General features: G+C 44.5%; 1 protein-coding gene across 1 annotated transcript; it reads right to left on the minus strand.

Annotated features, from left to right (window-relative positions):
• Positions 1-63: 63 nt before the first annotated feature.
• Positions 64-12804, minus strand: csrnp1b (cysteine-serine-rich nuclear protein 1b). The gene is made up of 5 exons (XM_049564912.1): positions 12578-12804; positions 5973-6165; positions 3798-4057; positions 3410-3706; positions 64-3300 (listed from the first exon to the last, which is right to left on the minus strand). Exons 2-5 carry the CDS (start codon positions 6145-6147, stop codon positions 2329-2331), a joined length of 1704 nt encoding a protein of 567 aa, XP_049420869.1. The 5' UTR covers positions 6148-6165; positions 12578-12804; the 3' UTR covers positions 64-2328.
• Between the last annotated feature and the right edge of the window lie 2425 nt (positions 12805-15229).

The following is a 15229-nucleotide window of genomic DNA, read 5'->3' on the forward strand; positions in this document are numbered from 1 at the left end:
ACCTCACTAAGGTTTGATATGTAAAGATCCCTTTAACAAATCACCATATGACAAACAACAGCATTTAAAAAATGTTTTTTTTTTATTATTGTTTGGAGGGACAGGCTGTCAAAATGGCTTAGATGAAAGAAACTGTTTTTTTTTGTACAGCAGGTTAAAGTGTGAATAAAAAATAAAGCAGCTTTGTTTGCTCTGCAGGACCATTCAAGCAGAAATATGTACAACACAAAAGGCAAAAAGTAAGACACGTTCTTTGAAAATAAAATTTTAAAAAAAGCTGTACGGTAATACATTACATTGATAAACACTCACTGTTGCCATTTCTTCATGAGAATTGATGTTTTGTACAAGAGAAACAAACTTGCAAAAATCAGTGCCCTCTTCATGGCGTAAGAACATATATCGGATGGATTTCAAAGTAATCAAAAAGGCAAAAAGCGAATAATACATTTCCGATGTGCACTCAGCACTTTTCAAAGTATACAATTAATCAGAACAAGTTTTAACAAACAGGACCTGCATGCATAATTTCTAAAGGGTCCAGAAAGGCTGTTGAAACAGCTGTAGAAAGGGTGAGATATGTACATCAACTCTCTAGTGCCCTCAACTGTTCACGCAGGTGACAGCAGAATCACCTTTAAAGGTCTTGTTCTGTCATGAATGAGGCAACTCTTCAATTCTCAGGGTTTGTGTGTGCGATAAAAATTGTATAATATATGCAGTTTTTATCCACAAAAACCCTTTACATGTGTCATTTATAACATAATGTAACCCAAGTCACAGACTTCCAAGAAATTCAGAATACAATCAAATTGATCTTTGCAATTTACTTAGTTTTAGTGGCATTTCGCTAAGATATCTAACCATAAGACTGCCTATGAAAAATACTTCAGAATGCTAGAGAGCGATAACCTTCATAAGTATACATTTCTCTATAATTCATATATTACAAAGGTTGTCCCAGATTGAAAATTACTCATTTTGCTTAATAAAATATTCAATTTGTCAGTGATTAGAATTCTTTTTTTTTTCAACCTACATAAATTAGTTACAAAATATTAGTGTATTTTTCTATGGTTACATTATAGGCAGCGATACAATAGACCCATAATTTAGTTTCAGTGATTAGGGAGATTCCACAGTTTTCAGTCCCAAAGCTTAAATGGAAGCACTGCGCACACACCACTGGCAGGCGTGGCTCCCCTGATAAGCAGGCACATCCAGTAAACTTCACAACACCCCATTTTATTGCCAAAACGTCTTAAATTAAATAGCTAATGAAATGATGACATAATAAGTTATTAAAAAAAAGTTAATGTATATGAGAATAGATATTAAATACTTTATGATGGACTTGTGGTCCCGTTTCCCATAACAATGTTTTAATGTGATATGGAAAAAAGGAAGGAAGATTGCACTTTCAGGTGAAAATATCAAACCACAGTGCTCTTGAGTGAAAGTAGGCTTTATCTGAAATAAATAGAATAAAATCATAAAGGAAATAATTTAAAACAAAGGTAATAAAGACAATACAAGCTACAGCTTTTAATGGTATGAGCATTATTTCTAGTTACCCAGCTCATAAATAAGGAACTCCATAATTTAGCGTTGAACTGTTGAATCGACCCCTTACAACCACAACAATGCCTATTCATACATAACTATTTTCACAGATAAAGTGCTGATCGAGGAGCTTTTAGAGGGATTTTTTGTACCATGTAAGACCCTTGGGAGAGATCTTGAGGAGAAAGAGTCCACTAGCTTCAGGATTCAACACAGGGAGGACCCTACCTACTCAAGTCATCTGGGTGCGAGCCCAAATAAGGGAGGATATGAACAGGACTATGTTGTGATTCAGCTCGGGTTTCATATGAAGGCCATCACAGCAATGGTCACCATACATTGCCTCCAAAAGCTAGAAAGCTAGAAAATCCCTGAGGTGCACATTCAGCTGTGTTGAGATTCCCAACCTGGCCCCGGTTAAGGTTGATTCCTGTTTAGCATATGGTTGGTGATCTTAGTTTGGTTAAAAGAGCTTTCTTAGGAACTGAGAGCCATCATTGGTTTCTATGGGCCTGGTCAAATTGATCTCCATTTTGTATCTTTTAACACTAGCTGCCATCTCACACAGCAATAATCCCAAACTGCTTTGCTAACGTTTTGAAGGCAAGTCTGGAATTTGAACATTTATTAGGCAAGAGGGAAATCACAGCTTCCTCCAAAAAAATTTGACTTTTTTTATGTGCATGTTCGGTCCCCTCCAAAACCCCCCATTTTGTTTTTTTGTTTTTTTTTCTTCTTGCACAGTCCACACGTTTTCATGTTTTGTCAAACTTTCACAGACTCCATCACAGACAATTTCATGGCTTCCTCCAACAGCTGATTGTCTGTAAATGTGGCGGGGGGTTCTGGGACAGATTCTGAAAGGCCAATCAGCGACTCCAGGAGGCATGTCCCGGGGTCGCTCGCCGGAGGGAGGCTGGGGTAACTAGGCAACTGAAACTGAAAAAAGTTGTCCATGTGTTCGTACTCCTTGAGGGAGTTGTAGAGCGAGCTGGGCCCCAAGCAGGGGAAACCATCAAAGAACTCCAAGTCTGACTCCGAGGAGAGGCTCAGGTCCATGTTATAGCTCGCAGAGCGGTCGATGGTGGGGGACGGTGTGTGTGGCACACTACTGCTATGGAACAGGCCGTTTCCTTGGTTGGCGTTCTCATCCAAAAGTTCTGAGATGGCTGTTTGATTGTCTGTGTGATCGTCCAACAGTGCGGCGTCTATATTGTCATTCTCATCAGCGAAGTCCACCATGCTAAAGCTGCTAAAAGCCTCCGTAGATGGCTGCTGTTGTTCTTGCCGCTGATCAGGGCAGCACATGTCTTTGCAGTCCCCGCTGTCCCTGCTACTCCTCGAGCCGTTTTCTGTGTCACTGAAGCTGAGAATGCGGCTCAAGCCTTTCTCATCCACATCCAGCTGCGTGTGATGCTCGCACGGGCCCTCGCCTGCCTCGGAGTCCTCGCTCTGACCTGAAGAGTCCGATAAGTCCGTCATATCGCTGCTGCAACTGTTCTCTCCAGCTGCCGCCAGTTCTGAACTAAAGGGGAAGGAGGGCACTGCTGGTAAGGTGGTTGCGTTTTCCTCCTCCTCCTCTGTGCTCGACTGCTCCTCCAGCCTCTTCTCCAGCTCCAGCTTCATGATAGTGTGGATATAATGCGTCTGTACCCGGGTGGAGTTGAACTCAATGCGACCCTCTGTGTTCCCGCAGCCGTCCTTGGTACAGCCGCATGGGAAAGAGGAATGATCCATCTGTGGGAGGCAGAGGGAAGGAGTTAAATTACTTGTGAAATACAGATAAGATGTCCCAATTGTATTGTGATTTGTTGGACCACAGTTTAGGGGGGTTTATGGCTCTCACCTGACATTTGATGCCAGCCAGGCTGCAGCTACACGTCTCAGGCTCGCAGAAGCCCTGGCAGTCGCAACCGCAGTTCTCCCTGGAGATCCTCAGCTCGTGCAGCTGCCTCTTCTCCTCTTTGTCGATCTTCTTCACGCCTGCTGCTTTGAGCAGAGCGTAGCGGCGTTTAGGCGGGTAAGGTTGGAGGAAAGAGCCCTCGTCCAAGTTGGCTCCGCTGATGTCAATGTCCTGCTCAGGGATGTCGTCCACCGTTAGCCGCTCTGCTTCCTCGTTCTCTTGGGTTCCATTCTTGGTCAGCTGGACAGATCAAAAGGCATCAAATGAGTGACTGTCTGTGTATGAATTTGGGGATTTTTTACAACAACACTTTCAGGGCAACTTTGCTCACCTTCAGTTTGAGAGCCTCCAGCTTCTCCTCCCTGAGCCTGTTGAGGAATTTCTCCCTGCGTAGGAGCCGCTGCTCCACAGCAAACTCTGCAAGCGTGTAAGTGCGGAGCACGCTGTGGCGTTGCATCATCCCTAGAGTGCATCCTCCTCGACTGGGAACACTAGTGAAGCCTTGGCACCGAGGGAAGAAGAATACCGTCACCTGGTCAAAGGTCACATTGCCTCGTCGCGCTCTTTTGGACTTCTTAAGGATGGATGTTGCTGTGGATGGAGAGAGAGAGAGTGGATTTAGAATACATCAAGATTCAAACAGAAGGTTATTGGTGCATTTTCTTTGAACTGCCTTTATATCTTTTATGTACCACTAGATGGCACAATGTCCCACCACATGAAGTCTCGAGATGTGTATAGAGCCTGCTGAACAGACGGTAAAAGGACACCCCTCTGATTCATTGCACTAGTCCTCAACCAACCCTTATCATGTACCCAATTAAAAGACACTGCTAACAGGAGTTCAACACACTTACATCCTGTAAAGTGAAACCTAAACTACTAAGAATCTATTCAGCCTCGTTTCTTGTCCTGCTGTGCAACAAAAACCACCCAGCCCGGGAATTTCCCTGTAGTGGCCAACACAGTGGAGGAAGCAGAGCTGCCAGAATCACAAACGGGTGAGTAAATGCTCGGGGCTTCCGGAAGAGGTGGAGGGTGGAAGTGTAGCTCTCAGGACAGGATTTAAAAAAAACTGCCCACCCTTGTTTCCCTGCAAGCTGACAATCCCCACGAATGGCCCAGTAACTGACAGGAGTCAAAGGTCCTCTCTCTGTTAAAAACATTCACAGGACCCACAGCAACCAGCCGCCTTTTCATCCCCAGACAAATACAATAAAACCATATGGGAATCAAAGTGGAACCATATGTGGGAACAATTATTCAAGCTTTATTATAAATTCCACTTCCTCCGCCCAGGAATATTCAACACGACTTTTGAGTCTCGCTTTGAGACAGGCAACTTTTTCCTCTGCCTAAGCCACCAGAGTCTTTTTTTGTGAGTATGTGTGAACAGAAAAAGATGCTAATACTCCACATGTGTTGAGCGTTACACCTTTATGACGTGGTGGGGAATTCCTTGTAGATTCCCATATTCTCAGCCGGGAAGCATTCTCGAAGACACACCCTGAGTGACTACTCTCACAGAAGTCAAATGGGAAAATCTGTGCACTTGGTGTCATAACTGAAGCTCAGAGGGAAAAAGCAACCTTTTACCCCAATGCAGGTACAGACAATAGCCCCACTGTGTTGTCTAAATCTGCCACTAGGGGTAATACAGATGAGACAAACTGCCAGTTTGAGCTACGCATCCATCAAATCCAGTCAGGCTTATGACACCCGCAGGAGATAAATGACACCTTCTCCGCTGCCTCTAAATGGGATAGCTTTGCTGGCTGTTTTCCCCTCTTCACTTCACAATGGCAAGCAACTTTCTGTCCAACACAAACACCGGATTATAATGGTTTGCACAATCTGCTCCTCTAGATGTGTCTGTGTGCCTTCTTTTCTTTATTGTCCAACCCCCCCTCCTTTTTTGTATCCCTTCACCCAGCCTCTTTCAGCACCTGTGCTGGGTGCACGCCCGGGCTTCAGACAAGGCTCTGTGTGTTCCCAGCCTTGGCAACCTGCCATGCTTCTCCTCCTGGCTCCCTGCCCCGCCATCCTGGAAACCTCACAACTGTTTGCCCTTCTCCCCCCTACAATCCCTCTCCAGCCTGACCGGTCCCCTAAAGGCCAGCAGACGCACCCAAGTCCAGACAGCAACACCCTGAAGCTGCTCAACCCACATCTCCCGAGGAAAGGTGAGGCTCTGTCTGTCTGAAATGCTCGCAGAAGAAGGTGGGAAGGCAGAGCCAAGGTGAGCAGCCACTGCATAATGCGATTAGCCATTTTGCAGCTTTAGGGCATAAAATCAAAAGGGGTATTCATTGCAGAAGTCTGAAATCATTTCTGTGAAGTGTTTCATGGGTTGCCAGCTGCCTAAATTCCTTAACTCTCCCCCGTTCTTTATGGGTTTGTTATCAGAGCCTCCACGGAGCAGTAAAGACAAGGTGAGAGAACGCATTTAAAAGCATGTACCATCAGCTCTTTCTATGATTTATCATCGCTGGAAGAGGACACTCACTGTTGAAATGTGTTGCCGGGGAGCTGGGGTTGCTGGGAGTGGAATCCAGGGTGTCCGAGTAGCAGCTCTCCCCCTCCGAGTCCCAGCCTGAGCAGGCAGAGGAGAGGGAGGAGGGTGAGGAGTAGCATGGGTCCTCATCCACCTCCTCAAACTTCCTCTTGAGAAGCCCACTCATGGCGACAGTGCGAACAATCTGCAGGAACAAGCAGAGAGAGGGGCTGTTAGCAAATTATTCACACTTATTTTAACAGCTTTGAAGTTCTGTCTTATGAATGTGCAGTATCTAGTACAGCCAATGAATAAACAGGCTCTGTATGCTGCATGGAAGCTATTGTGCACACACACAGGACTTTATTGGTTCAAGTCCTGCGCTCGGCCATGTGAGACCGTGTGCATCCCAATCTCATGCTGCACTCAGCTGAGAGTGGAAGTTAGCCACGGCACAGGAAGCAATCAATCAGGCCTATTCGCATAAGTCAACAATTACTGGACCCTTCACCCTCTTCCAAATCCCATCAGCTCAGCAAATGCATTGATTAGAGAGAAAGACCGAGCACAGAGGTGACCAAATCATCCAGCCGTAGACGTTTAATTTCATTCATTCCCTTTAGGCAGCTGTCACTATCAAATATGTGAGCCGAAGCCAGGGCAAATTGCCACTTGTCCTGTTTAATGTGTTCGCATGGCCCTCACAGTAAATATGTACAGCTATGCATAGTCAAGATGTTTTGCTATGCAGCGCCTGCTTGTGTTCTGTCAGAGCTCCCGTGAGAGGGGCTGCTGGTTCAGCGATAAAAACAATCAATCCTTTCTGGGAGACAGACGGAAAGGCAGACAGAGACAAGGAGAAAAAAGATGATCATGAAGACAGAGAACGCCATTTACCCTCTAATCTTCACAAACACTGCCCAATATCAGTGAACCTCTTCCATGTACGAGCCTTGTTGAGATCTTTAAACATTATTTCAGTCAATGAAAAATGCTCTCATAGCTCAACCGAATCAACCTCCTGTCTTCTCTTCCAGGAAGAAAAAACAGAACAGAAACCACTGACATGAGAAATTAACGTGTTGGACGAGCAGGAAGGTTTACTGCTGGTGTGTTTTATGGTTATGGGACGTAAACGCATCACGCAGCTCTGACAAACAACAGACGATCTTCTTCACAACTTCTGGGAAGCGAGAGGCGGCTACGAGACAAGACAGGTCATCAGCGCAGTCCGGGGGCCGCAGCTCCTGCTAACTTAAACAAGGAGGGATGGAGGAGTGGAGAAGGGGGGAAGGAAGTGAGGGGAGAGGGAAGACATGACTGGGCTCAACTCCAGCGCAGACACTCCCTACGATGATGTGGAATGGGGAAAGGAGGCTTTTACTTTACCCTTTAAGAGATCATTTCGCCATCAAACTGTTTACTGTCTCGGGAATCGCAGCCAAATCACTTACAGCTGCTGCGGTTCAAACATGTTATTTATGCACTTTGATTTTAAGTTATTTTTAACTTTGTTTGTTCAAATATTTGCTCTGTGATACCTGTAATTTCATCTAAACATTTATTACAGAATGTAATCTTTGCACTTTCTGCTGCTTTTTTTGGCTTGATTGATTTCAAGGGGAGAACTGCAGATTGGGAATCTTTAAACTGGTTAGATTTATGTCCCAAACATGTCAATTATTAGGCTGAACCGGGCTCAGACACCTAGACACCAAGCTGTGTTGCCAACAGGCTAATTTGTCACCGCTACTCCTTAGAGGACAGCTAAGACAGGATACGTCACGCCCAGAGATCCTCCAATGGCTTTACAGGAACTTTAACTCCATGTGTGCGACCTGCATGCCTGGTTTGTCTTATCAGGATGTTATGCAAGCGTCAGCAATCAGAGACAGAAGAAAAAAGCCTAAGCAGGTATGCAAGGAGGGGGTCATTTTCAGCATGCAACAGGGAGCAATTATGCAAAACCGGTCCTGCCTTTTGACAAGGATAAAAGAGAAGTCAGAGTCAAGGGCAAGAGGCTGACACCTTTGTATGGGCAGTGGGGGCAGCTTTGCAGCGGTATGGGGGGTTGTTGTTATTGCTGCAGTCAGATATTGTTGTCCCCAGTGCACATATGATGAATGAATCACCTTGCAATAGGTCAAGCTGGCTCCTACTGTCTCTGCAACAAACAAAAAGCCATCCTTTACGTTGTGGCCACCTCAGCGTGTTTCACCCAACCAAAGTCGCTCCTTTCCCCATCCATCAACTTACTCTTGCAGGAACTAATCTCCAAATGCCTTTCCCAGCTCCTAATACCACCACATCATGGGATTTGCCTTGAAACAATTTAGAAACACCTGGGTGCAGCATCTGTTGCTCGTGCATCCACTCATCAGACAACAAGTGTGTTGTGAACGCCACACCACAGCATACATCTCTGGAGCACACATGGGTTCACCTTACATTTTTGCCATCACTCCCACCCCCAATTCCCTGTAAGAAAAAAATGAAAACAAAGCTGCGAGGCATCCTCAAGGGAGTGCATAGCGCCAGCTAAGCAAAGTCTTTTTAATTAAAAGCTGCAGTGAGGCAGAAGGGGGAGGAGAGGGAGAGAGGTGGGGGGGGGCAGTGGTGTCAGAACTGGGTCATTGTCTCTTGACTGCAGTCTACCTGACACATTGATTTGTTAATCCTGTTCAACGGGCAGAAACAATGGCGAGAGGTTAATCCTGGCAAGGGGACGGCTTGTAGTCAATCTGGAGCTTCTCAGCCTGCTCAGCCGCTGCACCCACAGAACAAGGCCAACAGAGCAGGGAGAGCCGATGGAACAAGGGACTGGGGGGTAAAAAGACAACAATCGTGCAATGACTCATTTGCAAAAGGGTGGAGGGAAAGGGAGAGGGAAAAAAAAAAGAACAAAGATGAAAGAGAAGAATTCAGAGCCGGCTCCTCAAGAAAGCAGTGCCTGTGAATGTCTGCTCTAAAACGGAGAATGGATGTGATCGGACAGCCGAGCCAGAGAGGGAGCACAGCATGTTTTCAACGCACACTAAATTATGCATCACTGTCATTCCATCAACCGCACACAGGCAGGCAGATAAAGGACGCATCCGCTGAGGTGCTCCCCAGCCAGTTGTCAGAGTTGGGAAGATAAATCTCTGGCGAGGAGATTTGTCACCAGAAGCACTACACAGCTCAAGTCAGACGCATAACTATGTCAGTCGAATAAGATTATCTTGATACATGCAGCTACAGGCTGTTAATATGAATTCAGATTCCCAATTCATTCCTATTTTATCTGCAGACAGCTCCTCACGTTCTTGTTAAGGAATCTTAAACTCATCCAACAGGGTTTAATTAGTCACAGAACGTTCAGTAATAAATAAGCTACTAACACTGCTTATCATTTCATTTAAGGTAATAAGAAAGAGGATTTTAGGAACAGTCCCTACCTTCATGTTTAGTTCACCAAGTGCACAAGAGAACAGTTGACAAAAGGCTTTTACTTTACAAGAGATGCAATAAGAAGCGCAAAAACCAGAAAGGACAGAGTGACATTTGTGTGTCCAGGAAAATCTTAAAAGCCTGTCTATATGAATCCCTCCATGTGTGGAGACGTCACCCAGCAGCCTGTTTAAACTGACCCTGTCTGCCCCGCAGCCATACAGGACAAGTCACAGTTGACTTTGCCCCCTCGCACTGCCTGTCCAGCCCTCTTGCAGCTGATAACAGTGTGGGTGGTAGCGACGCGTCGCACTAAACTTAGCCAGCCGAGAGCATTTACATGGCACACTGACAACCCTGTGCAGTGTCTGAATGACTGACTGAGCTGAGTGCTCATAAAATGTGATAATGATGAACCTGGGAGTCTTCCTGCGTGTGTGGAAGCATGCCTGGGCAGGCTGCTCCCCCCCTTCAGGCTTCATGGTATTGCACCTCTCACTTCCAGCTCTGTCACTGAGAGAAAAGGGGGGGGAGTAATTGATCAGGGCCATCAAGGTGACAGCGGGCTGGATTCCAGCAGTCGGCACAGCTGGGGAAACACTGGCTCATTTCTTAAGCTCAGCTGTTCCTCAGAAGCGCTCCACCTGCTGGAACAAAGCAGGGAGAGCTCCTGTTTTCTCCTCTATGAGCCTGTTGTTCTCACCGAAGCCCCAAAGCTCTCCGTGACTGTGCCACAGAAACATTCTGTTCCTCTGCCCCGACCCGTGCACACTCTGATTCCAAAAAGGAGAGGTAGTGGGAAGAAGGAGGGAGGATTGTACAAAACAAATAAATAATGTCATGTCTCCAGGCCACAGGAATTCCATTCTGGCAGCGCCACTCTTGCTGTAATAGTGGGAGAAGAACACAGGCTCTATCTAACCCAGATGTGTTTTCTACTGCTAACCACTGGAAAGTCCTACTCCCACAAGGCAGCCGAGCAAGCTTCCTCTCCTGGCCACACCTGACAGGGTATTAGCTTGCACGTGGACCTCACATGCCCTCAGCTGTCATTAATCTGTTATGCGGGCCAAACTTGAAAAGCCAGGTGATGCCTGCAGGAGACAGACTGTGCGCTGTTACTGATTTGGGTTAGTTTACTCACATTGTAAACCAAAAACAGGGCTGATTTTTTTAGTGCACTCATTCTTGAGGAAAGTTTGCAGAGAGAAATATGCAGCTGTTTTTTTCCCTCTCTCTCACATTGATTTGCATTGATCAGACAGAAACTGCACTGTGTTAAAAAAAAACCTCAAGAAAAGAATTCCTTTGCATAACAGCAAACACGCAGCTTTGGGTGTGTGTGGAGGAAGGGAGGAGGTGGTTGCAGGTTCAGGGGTCGTGCTCCAGTCTGGGACACTTGCAGTGTGGAATGCTGGGAGAGGACAAAGCAGATGGGAGCTCTTCACTGACTGCTGTGTGGGAGACCGTCAGCAGACTCCCTGCTACCTCCTCCTCCTCCTCCTCCTCCTCCTCCTTCCTCGTCCCCTCTCACGTCTCCAGGCACAAAAGCGTGGGGGCCATCCTGCGTGACCAAAATGAAGCAGGCACAGACAACCTTGTCTGAACCCTGCACTACCACTGCTGCTGCTGCTGCCTCTCCCAGCTGGGGAGACAGATACTAAAAGTGTGTGCGAGCTTCCTGAGGTTGTGAAACGTACACTGCAGTGCACAGGAAGTGGCCATCCAGATCATCTATGCTGACAGCTGCAGGCACCACAAGGTTAGCTGAGTACAGGATCATATGATGGAGATGAGGGAGTCAGGAGGTATGGGTGCTAATTACCATGGCTGAAATTCCTCCAAATATTGCACATTCTTGCCTCCTGTCATTTAAGTTTATGGAAACAAACTGGTAACATATGATTATTTTTTACTATAAAATGTGAGTAAAACTTAAAATTACAGAACACATGTAAAAATAAAGAGTTATCCAGCATCACTGCACATTCCTGGGAAATGAATGCCACATGAAATGCACAGCATCAAGTGCTATATTCCCTGTCTGTAAACAAAGGATCATTCAGCTCTCTGTAGCCTAATTCCAGAAAACATGATTCCAAAAAAGATCCGGGTGAGGTCGCGCTAGAGACGATTAAATTGATTCAGTCGCTCTATCAAAAACAGTCTGGCTCTATAAAAATAAGAGCCCCGGAGTGTGGTGTCATTTCTGAATAATGCATTACTGAAACAGCTTCTGATGGGAATAATCACCGCGTAAATAAACAAACAGAGCTCGCTGTTTTCTTGTTTTTCCTGGAGATTGAATTACCACAAACATTTATGCGTCACAATTATTACCAGGAAATATCCATGTCCTGTTATGGGGAATTATTCAAACAATGAACGCGCACAGCATTCCCGTATCCACACCTGGCTCGGTGCGTAAAACTGATAATTGGCACATGGATTAAAAAATAAATAAATCAGGAGATGGTGCACGCGTCGTGTGGCCGGGGCATGTGCTGCCTCTGTCTCTCCCCCGATGACCCGATCATTCCTCATGATTAATGCTAATTCTAATGACAGCAGCCCTGTCAGCTGTGTGTGCTCAGATGTAGTGCCTTCAGGAGTCGCTCGAGTTACAAGAGGCGCACCAGCACCGCTGAGGTGAACAAGAACAACTCCGCACGGGCTGAATACACAAAGCCGACCTCATCAACAGTTCACAGAAATGAATCCACACACTCTAACGTGGAGTAAAAAACACTCCGGGTGTGAGGTGTGAAGTTTCCAAAAGCGCGATTAATCAGCGATCGATATATTAATCAATCAACTGAATGAAGCGGATTGTCGGAATCTCGCCCGGATCAATAAATTATTTCAATCACATTATGATCACCTGTGTGTAAAGCAGCCATGAAACACCACCGTTAGTTAAAACTCACTCCAGCAGGCAGCCAACCGTGTCAATATTTACAATAAAGCGTCAAGTTAAAGGACTAAATGTGAAGTGTGTTTAAAAGGAAATCCAGCCAACACACCGTAAAGATCAGCCTCTAACTACATATTCTCACACAGATAGCATTTAAATGACTCAGACACAAGAGAAAGAACATTCAAACTATTTGGCGTCCCTCCTCAGCTGAGGTGAAACACACAAAATACGGTGCTCAGTGAGCCAGCAGCTCCATTCTGTGTCTACTCACCACCAATTCAAGTATCCGATCACCATTAGTGACAAAATAGCCTTGGATAAAACAGCCGATGGGGTAAACGGTGGGAGTAATCCAGAGCAAATGGCACGAATAAATAAGCAGCGCTTTCTCCCCGCATATAGACAGCTCTCGGTGCTATTGTCTGTGTCTCTCCGCCGTACGGGGCTCCGTACCAGCTGAAGCGCTTCCCTTGTCTGTAGCAGACTGCCGAGAAGCGCAGCCTTTTTCGTCAGTGGAAAACTCCCTCCTGGCGTCTGGTCTGACGCAGGCGGTGACACAGGGAGGCTGCCCACGCCGCTTCCTGCCTGTCCTCTCTCACTCTGCCCCTACTACCTGCATGAGAAAATAGGCTACATATGGTCAGCTATTGTATTAATGTACTCATGATAATAATATGTTTGTCAGATAGGAAAATAGTCTCTGTAGAGCCTTTAAAGAGCCTCTGGTGGTGAGTCTGTGAATAGATAGATAGATAGATAGATAGATAAATAGGTAGGTAGGTAGATAGATAAATAGTTAGGTAGACAGATAAATAGTTCAATATATGAATAGTTAGGTAGATAGATAAATAAATAGGTAGGTAGATAAATAAAAAGGTAGGTAGGTAGGTAGATAGACAGACAGATAAATAGTTAGGTTGATAGATAAATAGTTAGGTAGATAAATAAATAGATAGGTAGATAGATAAATAGTTAGGTAGATAGATAAATAAATAGGTAGGTAGGTAGATAGATAAATAGTTAGGTTGATAGATAAATAAATGGATAGGTAGGTAGGTAGGTAGGTAGGTAGATAAATAGTTAGTTAGGTAGATAGACAAGTAGGTAGGTAAATAGGTAGGTAGATAAATGAATAGGTAGGTAGGTAGGTAGGTAGATAAATAAATAAATAGGTAGGTAGGTAAGTAGATGGGTAGATAGATAAATGGTAAATAATCAAATAATCATTAATCAAAATCTGAATAATAACCATGATGATAATGCATTTATATTGCACGTATAATGTTCTGTACATACAGTACAAGTGTAAGTGATCTAATCATCTAGCTATGTAAACTATTTCAAAACCCCACTGAATTATTTGAAAAATGCGCTGTAACAAAGCTGAAAACAGGACAGCAATAATAAACTGTATCTTGTCTTGTAATGTTCCTAACTCGACACTAGCAGATACGAGTGGAACTTCTTATATCTTCACATAATAAAACAAGTGTAATAAAGCTCCATAAACCACCCTGAGAGGATCCCCAGATTCCTCTCTGTATGAGCTAACTGGTGCACAGTGAGGAGTTGTGTCATCACCAGACAGATAGCATCATCTCTAATAGTGACGTGGGAGGTGCTGTAATGTTCTGTGGCGTGGCTTATTTCCAGTTAAAGGAAAACACTGACTAAGCTGGAACGGATGAATGAAATGACTCACTTTCTTTTTCATGGAACACAAAAGTTAAATAAAGTTTCAAGGGACACAACTGCCTTTTGCCATGACAACTGATCAAAACTACACTCTTAAAATGATCAGAGTCATAATAACATTCATTTAGAGTTTATTACTGGTTTGACAAAATAACCTGACCTTTGTTTACTGGTCAGGAAGATCACAAGATACAGTTGATGAGTAATTTTCACACTGATGCTTGTAGTTCAAGACTCATCTTCCTTTAAAGAAACGTTTGTCCTTCTGGGAAATAGCCTGTTCTTATTTGGGTTACACTGGTGGGTCCCAGTCCAAAAGTGGGTCCGGAGTCCGTTCTGAATGGACCACAAGTGACTTGCAAATGTGTCACATTTGTAAAAAAAAACAAAACAAAACAAAAAACACTGTTTAATTTGAAGAACAGTGTATTTCCAGCACAGCGAGTGACTATTTGACAGCTACGTGACAGACACAGCAACCTAACCTCATAACATGGCCAAACACAAGTATGACGCTGAATACATTAAACTGTGTGGACCTTGAACTAATGATGAAGGAGAAATCTGGACCAGTTGGGAGTCACTGGGTCAGACAAGAGGACCATCACTACTCACATATCTGTCTTTGAAATATGAGGCTACAGCACCAGGTTAGCTTAGCTTAGCACAAAGACTGGAAATAGAGGGAAACAGCTAGCCTACCAGCACCTCTAAAGCGCACCAGTTATATGTCATTTGTTTAATTTGTGCAAAATAAAGTTAAAAAAATTACAACTTACTGTTTTACAGGAGGATATGTCATTGGCTGCAAATGGGCAGGTTCCTGACTATTTCTTGTTGCGGAACAGATGCCAGGCAGGCGACAATTGGAGATACAGTGAAGTCAGGAAATGGGGATGTACCAGTGTTGACGATATCCGTGATATTTAAAAATTAAATACTGATGTCATGTTGACAATACACATATGATAATATGGTGTAAATAATCCAGCACCTCTTAAATCATTTGTTTCTTTCTGTTCTAACTTTGTCTCCCTCCCCACCAACACCATTTGGTATCCCTTTGTCACTATCTGTCAAGTGTACTTGGCTTTTTTGTATGATTTTGTACAGTTGTGGTTACAGACTGTCCCATCACCTCCCTGAACTTGTACTTTGAGAGTAATTTATTTTTACTTTAATTTACTTTATTTTATTCATTTTTCAAAGCACAATAAACAAAGTTAAG

The sequence above is a fragment of the Epinephelus fuscoguttatus genome, linkage group LG21, assembly GCF_011397635.1.
Source record: "Epinephelus fuscoguttatus linkage group LG21, E.fuscoguttatus.final_Chr_v1".
Lineage (NCBI taxonomy): Eukaryota > Metazoa > Chordata > Actinopteri > Perciformes > Serranidae > Epinephelus > Epinephelus fuscoguttatus.

What these genes read in the sequence shown, in the direction of transcription:
- csrnp1b (XM_049564912.1), bottom strand. Translation starts at nt 6,147, where the DNA reads ATGAGTGGGCTTCTCAAGAGGAAGTTTGAGGAGGTGGATGAGGACCCA. An exon ending in CCCGGCAACACATTTCAACA is followed by an intron (nt 4,058 to 5,972) that starts GTGAGTGTCCTC and finishes CTCCATCCACAG; the next exon opens with CAACATCCATCCTTAAGAAG. An exon ending in TGGAGGCTCTCAAACTGAAG is followed by an intron (nt 3,707 to 3,797) that starts GTGAGCAAAGTT and finishes TGATCTGTCCAG; the next exon opens with CTGACCAAGAATGGAACCCA.